At 47.4% G+C, this 19171-nt stretch overlaps 1 protein-coding gene across 1 annotated transcript in view; it reads left to right on the forward strand.

Annotated features, from left to right (window-relative positions):
* Nr1i2 (nuclear receptor subfamily 1 group I member 2) overlaps positions 1-18438 on the forward strand; it is a 35519-nt gene extending 17081 nt beyond the window's left edge. The window contains exons 3-10 of the mRNA XM_041673174.1: positions 5792-6013; positions 12426-12559; positions 12867-13054; positions 13946-14220; positions 15693-15835; positions 15965-16081; positions 16268-16373; positions 17576-18438. Of these exons, the coding sequence (XP_041529108.1) occupies positions 5792-6013; positions 12426-12559; positions 12867-13054; positions 13946-14220; positions 15693-15835; positions 15965-16081; positions 16268-16373; positions 17576-17720 (1330 nt within the window). The 3' untranslated portion in view covers positions 17721-18438. The remainder of the gene's footprint in view (positions 1-5791; positions 6014-12425; positions 12560-12866; positions 13055-13945; positions 14221-15692; positions 15836-15964; positions 16082-16267; positions 16374-17575) is intronic.
* Positions 18439-19171: the final 733 nt, after the last annotated feature.

Here is a 19171-nt window from a genome sequence, read left to right on the forward strand (position 1 = left end):
TCTAGGGAGGGAGAGTCATTCGGGTCCTGAGGTGCTGGGAGATCCTAAGTCTTCTTTGGAGAAAAGTCTATTCAGATCACTAACACAATGTCGCTGCCCCCCCCACTCCCTTTTGTGTTCCATTTTGAAAAGGATCTCTTTGTAAACTTAGGCAGATGCCGGGCAAGTGCCATTACACCAGGCTCATTTTCTCGTTGTGCCTGCTGTGTAACATCTGGGTTGTGTCCTGACAAGGTCTTAATCCAGTCTGGATATTCATCTACTGTCAGTTAAATAGTCTGCAAATATTCTCCCTCTTCTGAAAATTCTTTTCTGTCCTCTGCTCCTGGCTTCGAGGGGGAAGAGGAGGCACAAGTTCTCCTTGGCTTATCATCCAGAAGGTGACAGACAGGCTGGGGGAGTCTGAAGTGCTGGGGTAATAGCTTTTGGGAAGGGAGAAACTGTTCCCATCTGACTCAGTGGAACTGAGGACTAGGTGATGCCGGCTCCTCAAGGTTAGTAGGTCTTCAACTGGCAACTTGACACAAATCTAGAGACGCCTGGGAAGAAGGAACTGTTAGATCAGGATTGATAGAGGCAACTTGGAAAGAAAAGAAAAGGGGGATTTGGGGTGGAAAGGGGAGCTTTGGGGATGGACCATTCCTGCTGTCAGTTCCTCTGCAATCTCTGTATAAATACCAACCTAGGTATGCTGATCTTACCAGAGCTCCCAGGATGCTAACAGCTCATAGGAGTTATTAGTCAAATCAGCTTTCCGCTCTTGATTTTCTCAGCCAGCCTGGCTATGAGGTGATTAACCCTTCAGAAACCTCACCAGAAGAATTGCTTCTTCAGATTGGCCTGTAGGGTATTTTCCTTGTAACTGACGCAGGGGCGCCCAGCCCACTGGGGCGTGACATCTCTAGGCAGAGAAGGGGAGGTTGGGGGCTGGGGGGGGCGGGGCTATGTAAAAAAGGCAGCTGACCCTGAGCCCGGGAGCAGGAAGGTAAGCAGCGTCCTGTCAGCTGACCAGGAGCCGAGCACCCCTTGTTGAGGAACCTGCAGGAGGAAATAAACTCCTCCTCTAAACTGCACGGTGATCGATCAGGTGGCAGGGGGAAGACTCAGGGAAGGGAAGTCAGTTTACCCTTTTACCCAGATGGCCTCGTCTTCCTTACCTCATCCTCTCCTACTGCCCTTTGTCGGTGAGGCCTGAAAGTGAGCGTATCAGGGGAAATATGAAACAGATCTGGGGAGGCATCCTGTGCCCTTATCTTCCCATATATTACTTTTATTTGACTATCCAGATTTTAGATTTCGGGGTATTTCCTTCTATGGGATCCTTTACCTGTTTGTTTCTCTGCCTATGGGATGAGGACTCCCACAGGAGAGCATGTAGTGCTCTCCTCCTGTGAATGGGATCTTAAATCGTGTCCCCCCATCCCTGTCTACAACTCAACTCTGGGGGACTAGAGTGGAGGAAACGGCACATCTCTGAAGGCAGTTTCCATGCTTATAAATAGTTTTCATCCTATAGGCATAAGTGTCCCTCACAGGCGAGATAGCCCTGTCTAACCAGAGCCCTGTATTACGTAACTCTCAGCACCATTATTGAAGATGTATTGTCTACCAGTGATGAATTGTTGGGTGATAATTTCTTGTTCTAATAGCAGTCCATCTCTAGGTTGAAAAAATAAGTATGTATACATACATGCATATATACACACATATACACATACATGCATACATACATACATGCATACTTACGTGCATAATACATATATACATACATGCATACATATATACATACATACATGCATACATACGTGCATATATACATGCATACATGAAGCAAACCCCAGAGGCCACGCACTCCACTCCACTACGGCTATTCCTAAAATTGATCTTTTACATTCACATTTTAAGAAAATTTTACATTACATTTTCCTAGAAAAAGAGAATAGCCACTTTCTGGGCATTTAAGAAATACAATCTAACCTTTTAACCATCCTTTAAATGCAAGATATTAGCTCTCTATTTTGTAAATCCTGGACCATGATTTTTTCTTTCTAAAAAAATTAACATTTGAAAGTCTCAGACCCAAATCATCCATTTCAAGTACTTAACATTTTAGGTATGCTTGAGGTAAAGTGCTGTGTAGCCAGTTTTTCTTCAGTTCCAAATTCTACAGTTAAATGTTAGAGAGAAAACACAAATGATAGTTCCAATATGTTACTGTAGTCCCAAATCCACACACACACACACACACACACACACACACACACACACACACACTTTTAATTATGCATGCCAGGAACAATATTTTTATTGGTAACTTTAAATTTTTTGCTATTTATTTATTTAGTCCTGGAACTCGCTTTGTAGACCAGGCTGGCCTTGAACTCACAGAGCTCTGCTCGCCTTGCCTTGTGAGTGCTAGAATTAAAGCTGTGCACCACCACCTCCCAGCTAAATTTAAATTTTTAAATATATTTTACTTTTATTTATTCTTTGGGAATGTATTACCTGTATACAAAGTATTTTTCATTATATGACCCTCTTCCCTTTTTCCGGAATCTCTCTCAGACTTTCCGACCTTGTTTGCACTGTCTCTGTAGTGACTGATTTCAGCGTGAGAGGGTCCCGTGGCAGGTGAGGACAGTGGAGACAAAGATGCCTTGCAGACAGAGCTTGAGTGTGGTGTTTACTGAGATGAGAGTAGAAGGGGTGGAAAGGAGAGAGAGAGAGAAAGGGGGGGGAGAGACAGAAAGAAACAAAAAACCTGTCTCTTCAGAGAAACCACAGAATAGGAAGAATGAGAAAGAGGGAGGGAGGGAGGGAGGGAGGGAGGGAGAAAGGGAGGGAGAAGGAGTAGGCGGGGCTTGGCTCTTAAAGGAACCTTTGCATCTGCATACTGACTAGGACCCTGGGCTGGCGAGAGTAATGCCTGGGTGCATCCTACCAGGTGACAGGGCAGGCCAGCATATAATGCCTGAATTCTAACAGCCCCCCTTTCAAAATCATGTTCTCTTTTTAATTTTTTGAAAACTTCTGGAGTCCATTTTGTGCTACTATTATTGGACTTGAAGGTTACAACCTGTGCCCCAAGTCAGATCCAGCCATCCCAAAAGTGGATAACAGAAAAAGATTTATTCAATGTGGCCATACTGGGAAGAGAAACAAAGACCTAGGCACTCAAGTCCGTCTTCTGGGTCCTAAGGTGAGCTCAGTCTAGACAGAGGACCAAGGATGTGCACAGGTTCACAGTGTGGTCCAGCGACCCACCATCACCTGGGCTGCAGTCTCATCCTCAAGTTAGAACTATGCACAATCTCTTTCGGGAGACAAGCCAGTCCTGGCCATCGTGGTTCTGCCCCACAGCCTCCTGCGCCACCCTTTCTTCTCCCAGCATGAGAGTTTAGGAAAATTCCCATTTGTTCGGAGTCCGTTTTTTCAATAATCTGAGGTCAGATTAAGAAACACCCATATCAACCGGGCAGTGGGGGCGCATGCCTTTAATCCCAACACTCAGGAGGCAGGGGCAGGCGGATCTGAGTAAAAGTTTTCTGCAGGCAGAGAATTCGTGCCCCAGAAGTAAGGCAGGGAGATTATATAGGTTGTAGGTGAGGGTTGGTGAGGGGAGGTGGACGGCTGGGGATGTAGGTGGTTGGAAACTCAGTGGAGGAAGCTGCCATAGCTGCCAAGAATTCAGAACTGGGCTTTTTGGTACCTTCCCTTTGTTCGGAGACTCTCTGAGCTACAAGGTTTCGAGGGACAGAAATGGGGTTTTCCGGATCATGCAGGGGTAAACTGGAGATTCCAACTGGACATTGACTTTGAGGCCAGCCTGGTCTACAGAGAGAGCTCCAGGCAAGCCAGGACTGTTACACAGAGAACCCCTATCATAAAAAAACAAAACAAAAACAACCACCAAATCTCTTTAGAACATCTTCATTTCTGCCCAGTCCATTACACTACCAGTATGTGTGCACGGAGGCGTGGGAGTATCTACTGGAATTTGGATGGACCAGCAGGGGTCACACTCCTGAATAAAACTATTTCTCCTTCAACAGTCATCAACTGTCAATAGCGCCTCAATTTCAAAATCATCAACAACAAAAACAAACACACAACAACAACAAAAAACAAATCACAGTTCGCTACTCAGTTATCTTCAGGAACTCCAGAACAACTTTGGCCCCATGCTTCTTTAAGCACAAAATGACACAAAAACAAATATATTAATACAAAATGTACTTTTAGATAAAGCATCGTAAAATTACAAAGTCTACTCAGCTAAAATTTTCCTAGGGGGTCCCCGTGACAACACAAACTAGTATTTTCTAAACCGCAGAGATGTGACCGCCAAGGAGCTTTCTCAGCTCTTGCTGCTTTTACTAACAGAGCCAGGGTACCAGGGAGTCACCAAAGCCGCCTTACCCCAGTGTCTGCCAAGTCTGTTGCCTCATGTCTGAAAAGAACAAGGAAATGTGGGCAGAAATGAGCAAAGCACATTAAGAAAAAACGAGCTGGAACTCCTGAGAACGGAGGTGTTCCCAAGGCTGCAGTATCACAGTGTATCCCACCCAGTGACCTTTTAAGACAGACACTGGGGTTTTTTGTTTTGTTTTGTTTTTGGTTGGCGATTTTTGAGTTCACCCTGGGCAGAGCCAGTAAGTGGCCCACACCCCCTTTGCATGCGCCCTTGGCTAATCAATGAAGTGATCCTGCACTTCTTCTATAGCCAGGGGAGAGGCCATTCATCCCCGTCACCTTCACCCACCTGCTCTGCAATATTCATTTTGGAGATTATTCACTGAGTCACTTCCTGTGTGATTAGCTCATGATTTACGATGGGACCCGCCCTTACTTCCTGTGGAGAGCTACTGTCCGTCTCAACTGTAGAGATAGACTCAACATCTTTGTTTCTCTGGGTCCTGAGTTGGTTCACAGAACCCAGTGGCTCAAAAGACCAACACACCTAACCTTCCCTATCATATGGCAGATGCCTAACTAGTTCAAAGGAAAGTCCAAGTAGACAGAATTTGCCATACAAACAGCCTAATGGTCCACATGGCTCACTCAATAAGACACTAAATAGTTCAGAAGAACCTCCAGGCCAAATGGAAGGCAAAACCCAATGTACACTGATCAGAGAGAATGTATCAAGGGTTAGTATTTCTTGAGAGTGGAAACCAGAGTCCAGACATTTATTTCCCTGCTTATAAAATGGGGTATAAAGTAGCTGACGCTGGTGGAGGTGGGAAGATTTTTTTTTTTAAAGGAAACTTTCCTGCAATAAAACAATTGTGATCCAGGCTCTACTCTCACTGGTTGTCTGGTATTCAATTGAAAATCTTTGGGGGCAGTGTTCTTTCTCTGTTTGTGGAACTTTGGGTTACACCACACCTAAAGAGTCATCATCCTCCCACGATCTCCCCAACCCCAGAAATAACATGGAATGCTACTCTTTCACATGAGTTGGTCCTCTTCCCAGCCTACGATCAACTCATGATACCCTCAGTCCATTCAGTGACTCCATAATCCACTCCAGACATCGTCGTCTTTGCTCATTTATTCCTCCCATAAGAGCCTTTTCTTTCCCATATTCTGGGTTAAGTGTTCTGCCTAGAGCCTCGACTACGCGTAAAAATGCAGTGGTTACATCTTAACAACAATTCAAATAATAACCTCCAGTTTTCCCCCATGGGATGTCAGGTCCAGCGTCAAACCCAAAAGTGAGCCTTACTCAAAAGGAAGCGTTCCCATATCTCCTTTACAAAGCCTTCGTTTCCTGTGCTTTTTTCTCCAGTTCTAGTCCAAGACACACAGATGCAAATCTGGAGATGAGACCTGAAGAAAGTTGGAGCCATGTTGACCTTGTCCGCCGTGAAGCAGATTCTGTCTCAGAAAAACCCACCATCAACGTAGATGAGGAAGACGGCGCTCTCCAGATCTGCCGTGTATGCGGGGACAAGGCCAATGGCTATCACTTCAACGTCATGACGTGTGAAGGCTGCAAGGGATTCTTCAGGTATGATCACCCATCAGTTCTCACACATTTGCCAGCACTGACAGACTGGAGGACATCTAGCTTGGGTTTCCCCATTAATTGGTTGGGTGATGTCTCAAGGCCTCAGCTTGATCTGATGTCTAGGGTCATTGTATGGGCTGATGGGCCACCCAAAGCCCTCGTAAGTGTTCTAGGACACACATGCCTACATCAGAGGAATCCTCATCTTCAAGTCTTCCTTTATCTACTGCCCAGGAAAGCATCATTTCCATTAAGATAACACTTCATTCTTCTGTATATTCTTGAGTAAATTGAAAGGACAGCAAAAAGTTAAAAAAAAAAGAGAGAGAGAGAGAAAAGGCAAGTGTTCAAATCACTCTCATATGGTAGTCATAAAATAAATCAAAACTAAGATAATTTTATCTAGAAACACATTTTTTAAAAAGACCCCCCCAAAAAACAAAACAAAAGAACCCCCAAAACAAAACAAATCAAAAAAGCCCCCCCCAACAGCCTAATGCAAAAGAGAAAATAAAACCCTACTTCAAAGCATGTTAGGAGCCGGGCGGTGGTGGCGCACGCCTTTAATCCCAGCACTCGGGAGGCAGAGGCAGGCAGATCTCTGTGAGTTCGAGACCAGCCTGGTCTACAAGAGCTAGTTCTAGGACAGGCTCCAAAACCACAGAGAAACCCTGTCTCAAAAAAACAAAAAACCAAAAAACAAAAACAAAAAAACAAAGCATGTTAGGTCTGGACAAAAGGGTCACCATCATCAGAAGAAGGACAGAAAAATTCGTGACAGCTTGGCAAAGCCACCCTCAGCACGGGGGTTCAGATCCAAGGTGGAAGCAAAATGTGAAGAAACAGCTCCAGCTCACCTCCAGGAAGGGAAGAGCTTTGCAGTTCTCACCTCAAGGCCACACTTGGGACATTCAAACATTCCCATGACCGACAGATGTGTAACTATTCCTAGGGAGACCTCAACAAACATCCGTTCACTACAGATAGGCTCCCAACAATGCACCAAGACATTATTCTACCCAGTCTAGCTTGGAGAACTGCAGGAGGCCGTGGAGATAGATGTACAGCATATGGCAATCGGTGATTCAGGTGTCGGCCCCTCAGACTCTGTCTTGCAAGGCTTACAGGACCACTGACTCTGAAAACAGGTGTCCGGAATTTCTCCCATGTGCCCCCTCACTCCTTCCTTAGTAGCTTTGGGTATTTTTCTACTGCTTGCATGTTTATCTCATGAAATATTCCATCGGCTGGGCACAGATTTCTGTGGGTGGTCAAAAGGATGACCTTTCCTTTGGCTATAATATATACAAGGCAGGTGGAAGTACCACTGAACCTGGTTGCCTTGAACCCAGTTATTCACATAAGAAATAAATTGCAATTATTATAATAAATTATAATAAAGTTGTTTCATAAGAAATAAATACCCCTGTCCATTCCTTGGGGAAGCTAGCATATAACACCAACACTGAAAGTTATGAGAGCCTCCGGAGAGTGGCTTAACCTACTGTTTATCTGTATGGAAATGTTGGGAGATGCCTGTGGCCATGTCTACACAGGTAAGAGCATATTTCACAAGCATAGGCCCTGTATGACCTCACTGCCAATCCCATGTGAGATAGGTGGAATCACACACTTGCATAATCATAGCATCTAGCGGGGCTACGATTGGGAAGAGGCCTTGCATGTTTGGGCACTATGCCGAATATCTCACGCGAATACAGGGACTTTATCATTTCTCAGCCGTTGTTAGCTGCCCCCTGGCCAGACTGTATATGAATCTACTGAGCCACCTCTCCTGGGACCTGGGGACAGATGGCCTGTGTTTGCCTAAGGTCACCCTCGTTCTGTCTTCTGAAAGGGCTCAATGGGCTATGGCTGCTAGTGGGAACCCACGAAGGGCCCTGATCCTTGTGGAATGCTGTTATACATTTTCTTCCGCACCTGTTTGTCCTCATGGTGGACAAACCGACAACTCTGAGTCCTTCATTTCTCAGTGAGTGGTCCCTAAAGTCAGGCCTCTGCGTACCGTGCGGATTGTTACCGGCCTAGTCTCAGGAGTCACTGTTCCCCACGCTGCTCTTCCACTCAGCCGGCTGGCTACTCTTCCCTCTCTCACCAGCCACACGGGGTCAGTATTTGTATCGCAGCAGCCAGCCATTCCTGTTTGTGCAGCCCCTCTGTCTCAGGCATCTACATGAGAAGGTGTCGTCCCATCCAGCACTTTATTTGGCTTGAATATTGATCTGGTCTGTAGGGGAGGCTCAAAGCCTCAAAAAACATAAAAACAAAACAAAACAACAACAACAAAACCACTGGTCCCAGTTGGAGACTTCATGGCCGTGGCATTGCTGACAGAGCAGATGCAGGATACATTGCTAGAAACATGCGTGTCACCTCTGCAGAGTTTGATTCTGCCGCATCCCAACGGCCTCTAGCCTAAAACTTAATTGCATGAGACGTTTTCACTGTTGCCACCGCAGAGCTGGCAGTGGGTTCCACCTTTCCATTTCATAAACAGCCGGCAATGGCTGCCCTAGTGCTGGTAATGAGATCCTGGGCCTCTCCACTGTGGGATTAATGCCATACCGGCACTGCCGGTTCAGGTGATTTTTGTCACACCCCCTCCTCCCTCCCACCTCTGAATGGCTGGTGACATAAAGGGACCCTGAGATACTTCGAGACGTGACTGTTTAGCCTGTCCTACAAGGAACTTTCTTAGGTGGCTCAAACGCTTCTTTCTGTACCAATCTACGCCACACCTCCTTCTTATCAAGCTATTGAAATGATAGAAAACTTGGATAGTATGGGGTACACACATCCACTAGGACCCCAGGAGACCCAGGAACATCTGTATCCGTTTTAGATTTACAGGCATAGGTTGTAGGATTTTCCCAGTAATACCATCATCTGTCTTATGCACCTTACCTGGCCATATATTCCAAAGAATTTGTGCCTTGTGTAACTGATTTCCCATCCTTATTTCTTTCAGTGTACTCGTGTATCTCAGATGGTTTTTCTAACTCCTTGAGACTAACAGTATATCATCTGTGTGATGAAATCCCCTTTACAGGGGTAGACAGGATAACAAAGCAAGCACCGCTCCGTGACAAACCGCGAGACAAGACTATGGGGGTAATCTTGGGGGGAATGTTTTAGAGGCCCACTTCTGACTGCTCCATGGATTACAGGTTGCTCTTGGGATTCAGTAGCTAAGGGGGCAGTGAAGAAAAGTGTCGTCGACGGCCAGGATAGTATGACAGGATCTAATCACTTCTGCCAGTTGTTCTGTCCAAAAAGAGCGATGCTGGGTGCCGTGGATGCTCGAGAAGATGATGGCCTAATTCAGCTCTTCATAAGCTACAGTCATTCTCCACCAATCATCTGGCTTCCTCCCAGTCTACAGCAGGCTGCTGAGAAGGCAGGAGTAATGTCCGCCTTTCCCAATTCGTGATGAAATCGATATTGTTACATATCTACAGCCCTCGGGTGGGCAGCTTTACAGGTTCCCGTCTTGCCTAACAGGGGGAGAAAATGTATACTACACCGCAGGGTGTAGGGAAGACAACAACCCACCCCCAGGACAAGCTTACACCCCTGCCTCTGTATCCATCTACTGCCCACGCTGTCCCAGTGTTTTGGGGTAGTGCCTGTAATAATCTACTTGGCTGTAGTTTGCAATTAAACCCAGGCGCTTTACACATGAGTAGGTAACCAAGAAATCTAGGACTCAGCATGGTGCCTGTAATGTCCATGTGTGGCCCTCACAGTGGCCACTATTTGTCACCCCATCAGCGGAGCAGCTTCCTACAGTGGGAGCCACCAGTCCTGCTTTATCTCCCACTCCATCTGCCCCCCTTTGGTGCACTGCCATTCAGGTTTTAAAGCCTTCCAGAGACAAGCATCCCCCGCCCCCAGAAACCTCTGGCTTGACACGAATACTGGCACATTTGCGTTCATGTGACCCGGATAGGTCCCACCATTCATTTTCCCCCCTTTTCCCTGTCCATTGATGCTTTAGCACCTTAAGAACCTGATTTGCATGACAGTCTGAATTGTCCAGATCCACCAAAGCCTCTCCTACCCTGTAAAGATCATGTCCTGACCACAGGGCCCAGCAAAGTCACTGAAAAGCCCCAGACCAGCCCTGGGGTCTTTGTAAAGCAACCTCTTGATTTTTGCTTGTTTGTTTGGTTTGGTTTTTGAGGCGGAGTTTCTCTCTGTGTGCAACCTTGGTTATCCTGGAACTCACTCTGTAGACCAGGCTGGCCTCAAACTCATAGAAATCCTCCTGCGTCTGCCTCCCAAGTGCTGGGATTAAAGGCGTGCGCTTCCACTGCCCGGCCTGCCTCTTAGTTTCTTAACTCTCAAACCAATGCATCCTATCTGGCCCTGCAAACTGGATACAAAACGCTGCCAGTCTCACGCTAATTCTTGCAGTGATTGCTGCCATTGCTTTCATGCCTTCCAGTCCCTGATATGCATGCAGACTTCAGCTGGTGATAACCAAGTGTGTGATGTTCAAATGAACCGATTCCCTCGTACGGCTTCAGGTTACACAGATTTTGCCTCAGAGAATTGGTGGTTGATTGTATTGCTCCGTTTCTCTACTTTTGCCTCACTCAGATTGTTCCCAGTTACTCACATGTCCCACCGCTGCACAAGCCAGGTGTGAGAGTATATGCAGAGTTTTTCTTTTTTCTTATTTTTATTGCACTATACATTTTTCTCCGCTCTGCTCCCTTCCTCCTCCTCCCCTTCTAACCTCTCCCATGACCCCCATGTTCCCAATTTACTCAGGAGAGCTTGTCCTTTTCTCCTTCCTATTCAGATCCATGGATATCTCTCTTAGGGTCCTCTTTGTGGTCTAGTGTCTCTGCGGTTGTGTGGATTGTAGGCTGGTTTTTCTTTGCTTTATGTCTAAAAGCCACTTATGAGTGAATACATATTATTGTCTTCCTGGGTGGTGTAGGAGGGTCATCTGTCTATGTGTTACTTTCATTGGTTAATAAAGAAACTGCGTTGGCTTTTTGATAGGGAAGAATTTAGATAGGTGGAGTAGACTGAACAGAATGCTGGGAGAAAGAAAGCAGAGTCAGGCAGACGCCATGATTCCCCTTCCCTAGACGGAAACTGGCTAGACTCATGCCGGTAAGCCACGACCTCGTGGTGACACACAGATTATTAGAAATGGGTTAGTCAAGATGTGAGAGTTAGCCAATAAGAGGCTACAGATAATGCGCCAGTCAGTGTTTAAATGAATACAGTTTCTGTGTAATTATTTCGGGGGTAAACTAGCTGGGCACCGGAACACAGCCCGCCACCCCCTTTCACTACACCTGGGTCTGGGTTACCTCACACAATATGACTTTTTTCTAGATCCATCCATTTACCTGCAAATTTCAAGATGTCATTATTTTTTACTACTGAGTAGTACTCCATTGTGTAACTGTACCACATTTTCTTTATCCATTCTTCAGTTGAGGGGCAGTTAGGTTGTTTCCAGGTTCTGGCTATTACAAATAATGCTGCTGTGAGCATAGTTGAGCACATGTCCTTGTGGTATAAACGAGCTTCCTTTTTTATACCCCAAAGTGGTATTGCTGGGTCTTGAGGTAGACTGTTTCCTAATTTTCTGAAAAATCGCCATACTGATTTTGAAAGCAGCTGTAAAAGTTTGCACTCCAACCAGCAATGGAGGAATGTTCCCCTTACCCCACATCCTCTCCAGCATAAGTTGTCATCAATGTATTTGATCTTGGCCATTCCGACAAGGTGTAAGATGGGATCTCAGAGTTGTTTTGATTTGCATTTCTCTGATGGCTACTAAGGATGTTGAACATTTCCTTAGGTGTCTTTCAACCACTTGAGATTTGTCTATTGATAGTTCTCTGTTTAGGTCTGTACCCTATTTTTTAAAATTATATTATTTGTTCTTTTGATGTCAAGTTTCTTGAGTTTTTGTATATTTTGGAGATCAGTCCTCTGTCCAATGTGGGGTTGGTAAAACTTTATCGTTATGTAGGCTGCCGTTTAGTCTTGTTCACCTCTCCTTTGCTTTACAGAAGTTTCTCAGTTTCAGGAGGTCCCATTTATTAATTATTTCTCTCAGTGTCTGTGACACTGGGGTTTTATTTAGGAAGTGGTCTCCTGTGACAACGTGTTCAAGTGCACTTCCCACTTTCTTTTCTATGAGGTTCAATATGACTGATTTTATATTGAGATCTTTGATCCATTTGGACTTGAGTTTTGTGCATAGTGATAGATATGGATCTATTTTCATTCTTCTGTATGTTGATATCCAGTTATGCCAGTACCATTTATTGAATATGCTTTCTTTATTCATTACTGGTAATCACAGCATACAGAGGGGAATCCCACGTCGGAGCCCCTAATGCTCTTTCTTGTCCCACAGAAGAGCTATGAAGCGCAATGTCCGGCTGAGGTGCCCCTTCCGCAAGGGGACCTGTGAGATCACCCGGAAGACACGGCGGCAGTGCCAGGCCTGTCGTTTGCGCAAGTGCCTGGAGAGTGGCATGAAGAAGGAGAGTGAGTGGCGGCAGGGCAGGGGGATCAGGCTCGGTGGACTGGGACAGGCTCCAGAGAGCTGAGGTGCCATGGTACGCCCTGAGCTCGTGTGTATTTGGGAGCCTGTGGGACTTCAGAGATACCGGACACGGGTTCTCTGCTGCAGGAAGTGTGGTGGGAGCTGCCTGCCAGGGCTGTGTCCTCTTTTTCTCTCAGCTGTCACTGCACGGTTTCTTTGTCTCCATTTGTAACTCTAGTGATGCATGGGGGCTTGGGGAGTACGACCCTGAAGGGGCACATGTGTTGAATCTGCTTCTTTAACTCACAGTGATCATGTCGGATGCCGCTGTGGAGCAGAGGCGGGCCTTGATTAAGAGGAAGAAGAGGGAAAAGATCGAGGCTCCACCATCTGGAGGGCAGGGGCTGACTGAAGAGCAGCAGGCGCTGATCCAGGAGCTGATGGATGCTCAGATGAAAACCTTTGACACCACTTTCTCCCACTTCAAGGATTTCCGGGTAGGGGCTTAGAGCTGTGACAAATGCCCATGGCTATGCCAGCTCTTCAGTACTGAGTCACTTTTCCGAGGTCGCTCATGCTGTGGTGGTCTGCATCACGATTCTCTGAGAACTGGCCAGAAGTGGAAAAAATCTCAAAATTCTTCCCCTGACCCCAAACTCTGGGGTGAGAAACCCTTTGGTCATTCCCCGGCCAACTCAGGTTGGGGAATCTTTACTCTCTGCCCGCAGCAGGTAGGAGCCGGGTGAGGATAGTGGAGGCAGGCATGCTGCCCACACTGAAGTGTTGTGAGACCAGGACCAGAAGGGGGATGGCCTGCCAGAATGGGCGTTTGTTGGCTAGCTCTGTCTTCACTCCCAGTGTCACCCCTCCCTCTTCCAGAATTGTCACAAGTAGTTCAGGTGACTGCAAAGAATGGTCTAGCCGCCAGTATTTATGTTTCCATTTAAAGCAGTGGTTCTCAACCTTCCTAATGCTGCGACCTTCTAATACAGTTCATGTGTTGCCCCACAACAATAAAATACTTCATAACTATAATTTTGCTACTGTTATGAATCGTAATGTAAATATCTGATACACTACCTCCGGGTTGAGAACTGCTGATGGACAGTTTCCAAACTCTTACTCTGTCTCCTAGATAAAAAAGGGAGATGCTTAGGACATACTAGGCAGGGAGGCCTCCCTCACCCTTCACACTGGCCATGCAGGACTATGGCTATTAATTCCCAGAACACCGCCTGTCAGACAAAGGCTATATATACATGTGGGCACCTGTGTGTCATGGCTATGATCTTGTTTCTCACACTGCAGCTGGTCATCAGGAGCCTATGTGGGGACTTATCTGTGACAACACACAACCTCCAATCTTTGCCTCCTACTCTTTATCCTAGCTACCTGCGGTGTTTAACAATGGCTGCGAGCTCCCAGAGTTTCTGCCGGCCTCACTGTTGGAAGACCATGCCACGTGGAGCCAAATCATGAAAGACTCCGTTCCAATGAAGATCTCTCTGAAGCTGCGGGGAGAGGACGGCAGCATCTGGAACTACCAACCTCCCTGCAAGAGCGATGGCAAAGAGATCATCCCTCTGCTGCCACACCTGGCAGACGTGTCAACCTACATGTTCAAGGGTGTCATCAACTTCGCCAAGGTCATCTCCTACTTCAGGTAGGTCTTGAGGGAACAATGGGTGTAATCTGTGGTAAAGTCGTGGGGTCAAAAGACTCTGTGATGTCTCTGCCCCAGGGGACCATTGCTACTGGGGTACAAAGTCTATATGGTTCGTTAGTTCTGTTGCTGAGGAACAGTCAGCTTTCCCATTTTGGAATGGGAACTGATCATAGCAACCTTGTAGGGTGTCTTAGTTAGGGTTTCTATTGCTGTCAAAAGACACCACGACCATGACAACTCTTATAAAGGGAAACATGTAATTGGGAGGCTTACAGTTCAGAGGTTCAGGCCATTGTCATCATGGTGGGGCATGGGGTGTGTAGGCAGACATGGTGCTGGAGAGGTAGCTGAGAGTTCTACCTTTTGCCCAGGCAACAACAGGAAGTGAACTGAGACACTGGGTGGTATCTTAAGCATAGCAAACCTCAAAGTCTGCTCCCATGGTGCCACGCTTCTTCCAGCAAGGCCACACTCTAGAAGTGCTACCTCCTATGAGCTTATGGGGACCAATCACATTCAAGCTACCACACAGGGCTGATGAAAAAAAAATCTGAAGAACATTTCCCCATGAGGACAGAAACCATGATTGGACATTTGCAGACTAAAAGTTAAGTTGGAAGGACAAGGAGGGAAGTACATAGAAGAGAGGTGTGGGGTTTCCACTGTCTGGTATCAAGTAGGCCATGGGGAGGGTAGCCGCTCCTGTAATCCATAGACCGCATCTCCCTAGAGCTGGGCATGGAGACAATGACCATGACAGATGGTGTCAGCAAGAGAACCTGAGACCTGATGGAGTGGGAACCAGCACTCCATAACATGCAGTCTGTGGTGCTAGGGGTGATGCCCAGTGTCCTCCACCTCGCCTTGCCCAATGGGGGCAAGTGGGGATGAATTACACATGCAAGGAGCACAGCGTCGGGCAGAGCAGATGACCGGAATGGGACACTGGGTCTTTGTTACTGGAAACAGCTAGGAACATGTATGACATTCAATATCAGTGCAAGGTGTGCCATGTGCACGATTTTGCTCTCTAGAAACACTTCTGGGAAGGGAAGACACTTTTTGACCTGAAAAGTTACCAGGGTTTACTTAAAGGGGCAATCATTGTCGGTAGGCACACAGAGGCAAAAGTTTTATGAGGCTAACAAGGAAGACCCATACATTAAATGTTGGTCAGAGACTGTCTAGGATGTTGGAAGAGACAGGGCGGTCTGTAAGGGTCCTGGACACAGAGCTAAGGAAGCATGGAGCGTTCCTGGGGGTGGAGAGAAGACCTCAGTGGGTAAAGTAACCTGATGGCCTGGGTTATGAGGGAGAGAGATTGGAGGTAACTTGGAAGGAACTGCATCCTCAGAAGGAGGCTGGTCCATCTCTTTCTCTTCCAACTTTTGGATTATGAGCTGGGGACTGGTACCAGCCTATGGACAGCCCGCCTAGGAGCCGTCATCACCTCCTGTCCTTACTGCCAGGGACCTGACCATTGAGGACCAGATTTCCCTGCTGAAGGGAGCCACTTTTGAGATGTGCCTACTGAGGTTCAACACGATGTTCGACACAGAGACTGGAACCTGGGAGTGCGGTCGGCTGGCCTACTGCTTTGAAGATCCTGATGGTGCCTGAGAGATGCCTGGCAGAGGGAGGGAGGGAGACAACAGCCGAGGGAGACTGGGTGATGAGGGAAGCCTGAGTTCTTGAGGCAGGCTCCTGAGGTGCTGGCTGTCTACCCTATACTCACCCCCAGGTGGCTTCCAGAAACTTCTCTTGGATCCGCTGATGAAATTCCACTGCATGTTGAAGAAGTTGCAGCTGCACAAGGAGGAGTACGTGCTGATGCAGGCCATCTCCCTCTTTTCCCCAGGTGATGGCTCCCCCCAGCTGCTGGCCCCTTGCTTCCCACTGCACAGGCAGACTGCAGTCTTCTGTCTTCTTGTTTGGGGTGATCGGCCAGCCGTTTCTTTATCCTGGGCTGGACTGAGCTTTCTTTATCCCTCTCTGCCCTGCCTGGCACCACAATGCCTTCCTTTCTCCTCCCTTCCCTTCTCAGACCGTCCTGGTGTGGTGCAGCGCAGTGTGGTGGACCAGCTGCAGGAGCGATTTGCCCTCACCCTGAAGGCCTACATTGAGTGCAGCCGGCCATATCCTGCCCACAGGTGAGGATGAGCAGGGAGGGGCAGATAAGAGGGGGAGCCTTCTTGCTGCCTCACTTTGGGCCTGATTTCTAAGCCCCTACCATGCCTGGGGAAGCTTCCGATGACCAAGGCTCTGGGACTGTTTTGTCACTTTACTGAGACTTCCAGCCTGAGTCTACCTGAAGGGATACTTGTCTGTCCAGGGTTTCCTACATTTCTGTCAAGATGTGGGAAGCCTGACTCTTCTGTCTCTCCCATAGGGCTTCTAAAGAAGACCAGTAGCAACCACCATGACAGTAACTATAGTGAAACCACTCATAATGACAGTTCATCTATAATAGCTACTACTGATGCCCAGTGTCCACCTCAGGAACAAGAAGCCTATGCATATTATGTATATTATAACCCATAACATTCAGAACACTCCCCTGAGGTGGATACCAATACCATGCTATAAGGGAGTCAAGGCGATGCCCAGGATCCCACAGGGTGGAGGGCTAGAGCCTGGCAGCTAGAAGATTATCAAAGCTCAGGCTTGTCAAGAAAACCTGTTTGGAGACTGGCATGATTAAGAGCTCCCATGTCTACGCCAGCCCTCGGATTCCCATGTCCTAGTGCCCAGTGAATGACCACAGGCATGCCGACAGCAACAACCCTGATGACAATGTGCCTAAGGCTTGAGAGCATTAAGGCCAGTCTTGGGTATTCTAGCATGAACTTGAAGATCTGCTCTTTGCTTGGCCTGCTCAGTATCCTGGGATGCTGGGGGTGGGGGTGGTTACATCTTTATCTGTTCAGTTACTTCTGCAAGGAGGGTGAAGGTGATAGTTTCCTTACCTATCTTGGGGAGATCAAGGTAAGTGATGTTGGATGCAGCAAGAGATGCAGGACAGGAATCCAGCCTGAGGGCCCTAGCCGTATTGACTCAGTCGAGAGATTGACCAAGATGACGACTCCCCTCACCTCCATATTAATCTATGAATTTGCCACCTGCAAGGTCTGAACTTTCTACAGAGGTCTCCGTGTGCAGGACTCAAGGTGGCGGGGGTGGGAAGAGGAAAGGTAGATAGGTGGCAGCTTCTGCCTTCTCACACATAGGCTGCAGGAATTCCACATCTTGCTTGGCTGAGCTTGGATTTTGAATTTGTGTGCTCTCAGAAGAGGGTCAGTCTGGTGGGACGGGAAGGGTGGACTGAAGCCCCTACTTCTCTGGCTGCCGACAGGTTCCTGTTCCTGAAGATTATGGGTGTCCTCACTGAGCTGCGCAGCATCAACGCCCAGCAGACCCAGCAGCTGCTGCGCATTCAAGACACGCACCCCTTCGCCACCCCCCTCATGCAGGAGTTATTCAGCAGCACAGATGGCTGAGTGGCTACCCCTGGGCAGAGAGCTCATGGGACAGGCAGATCCGGGCATTCTGTATTGTCACTTCTAGCGCTAGACAGACGGACACACTGAGCGCCAACAATGCCTTATGACTGCAGCTGGCAGGAAGAGGACATGAAGCCCCAAGTTCAGCCTGTGGCAAGCGCTGGCCTTATAGGTTAGCCCCATCCTTGTGCGTGGGAAGAAATCTCTGAATCCCACTAAATTCTAGTGTCGGGTGGGAAGGGAGCAGGTCAGGTTATGTAAGGGTGTACATACCCACACATTCCTAGCCCCCCAAGCTTCCTCTGGACCTCAGCTCAGCATCAGGCTCATCAGTGCCACTGCTGAGAGCCAGGAGCTGGTCATGACCTTGTTCTGGCCCCATCACTCAGGTCCTGCATCTGAGCAAACACTGCTAATCACTAACAACCTGACTGCTGTAAGGGATATAGCGTGGGCTCAGATGTGGATCCCAACCTCAGAGTTCACGAAGAATGTGGATAGGCACGTGATATACAGTCAGGAAGCTTTATGTGGGTTCTGATTCCGAATGAAAGGTGCTTGTTGAGGAAGGGGTGGGAACTGTGGCTGTGGGGACCTGTACGGGACTTAGTGTGGGTACATCTGCTCCCCAGGGTCTGGCTTGTTCCCAAGATGGAGCACTGGGGTTACCTATGATAAGGCATCAGTGACAGACAATAAACACGTGAAAGCAGAATTACCTGTGTACACCGAACTCCCAAGTACACTCGGATCCTCAAAGCTGAAGTGTATGGAAGCATCTGCCTCATTTGTAATAGTTTGTAGAGCTGTCATGCCTCTTCACAGCTATGCCTACTGCCACACAAGGTATTCCAAGCTTAGGAACTAAGCAAGTATGTTCCTGGGTTTAACGTAAGATCAAGACAAGAGGATTTCAGTAATGAAATTCTGGGTAGAGATATAAAACATATTTTTAAAAAGATTTATTTTCTGTGTGTGTGTGTGTGTGTGTGTGTGTGTGTGTGTATGTGTGTACGGGTGCCTGAAGAGGCCAGAAGAGGGCGCTGCATTCCCTGGAGCTGTAGTTACAGGTGGTTGAGAGCCACCTGATGTGGATGCTCGGAACTGAACTCTGGTCCTCTGGAAAATCAAGTGCTCTTAAACCGCTGAGCCATCTCTCCAGCCCCTACTTTTTGACCTTTTTTTCTGGGAAAGAAAAAAAATGTGAGAATGAGAAAACAGAAATAAAAAAACAGAGCCAGGTGAGACTGAGGTTAGAATACAGGGCAGTCTGGGGAAACAGAGAGACAGTATCTCAAAGCACACATACACAGCTGTACTCTGCTGAGTTCAGCATTGCCCTTTATAAGCCTGACCATCTGCCTTTACGACATAACAATGAGCTATCCACCTAATTAGCTTTTGTGCTTGATTATTACATATAAAAATATATACATACCATAATATAA

Source organism: Microtus oregoni, unplaced genomic scaffold, assembly GCF_018167655.1.
Source record: "Microtus oregoni isolate MIOR12 unplaced genomic scaffold, Mior012 000023F_ref0000262, whole genome shotgun sequence".
NCBI classification, from domain to species: Eukaryota; Metazoa; Chordata; class Mammalia; order Rodentia; family Cricetidae; genus Microtus; species Microtus oregoni.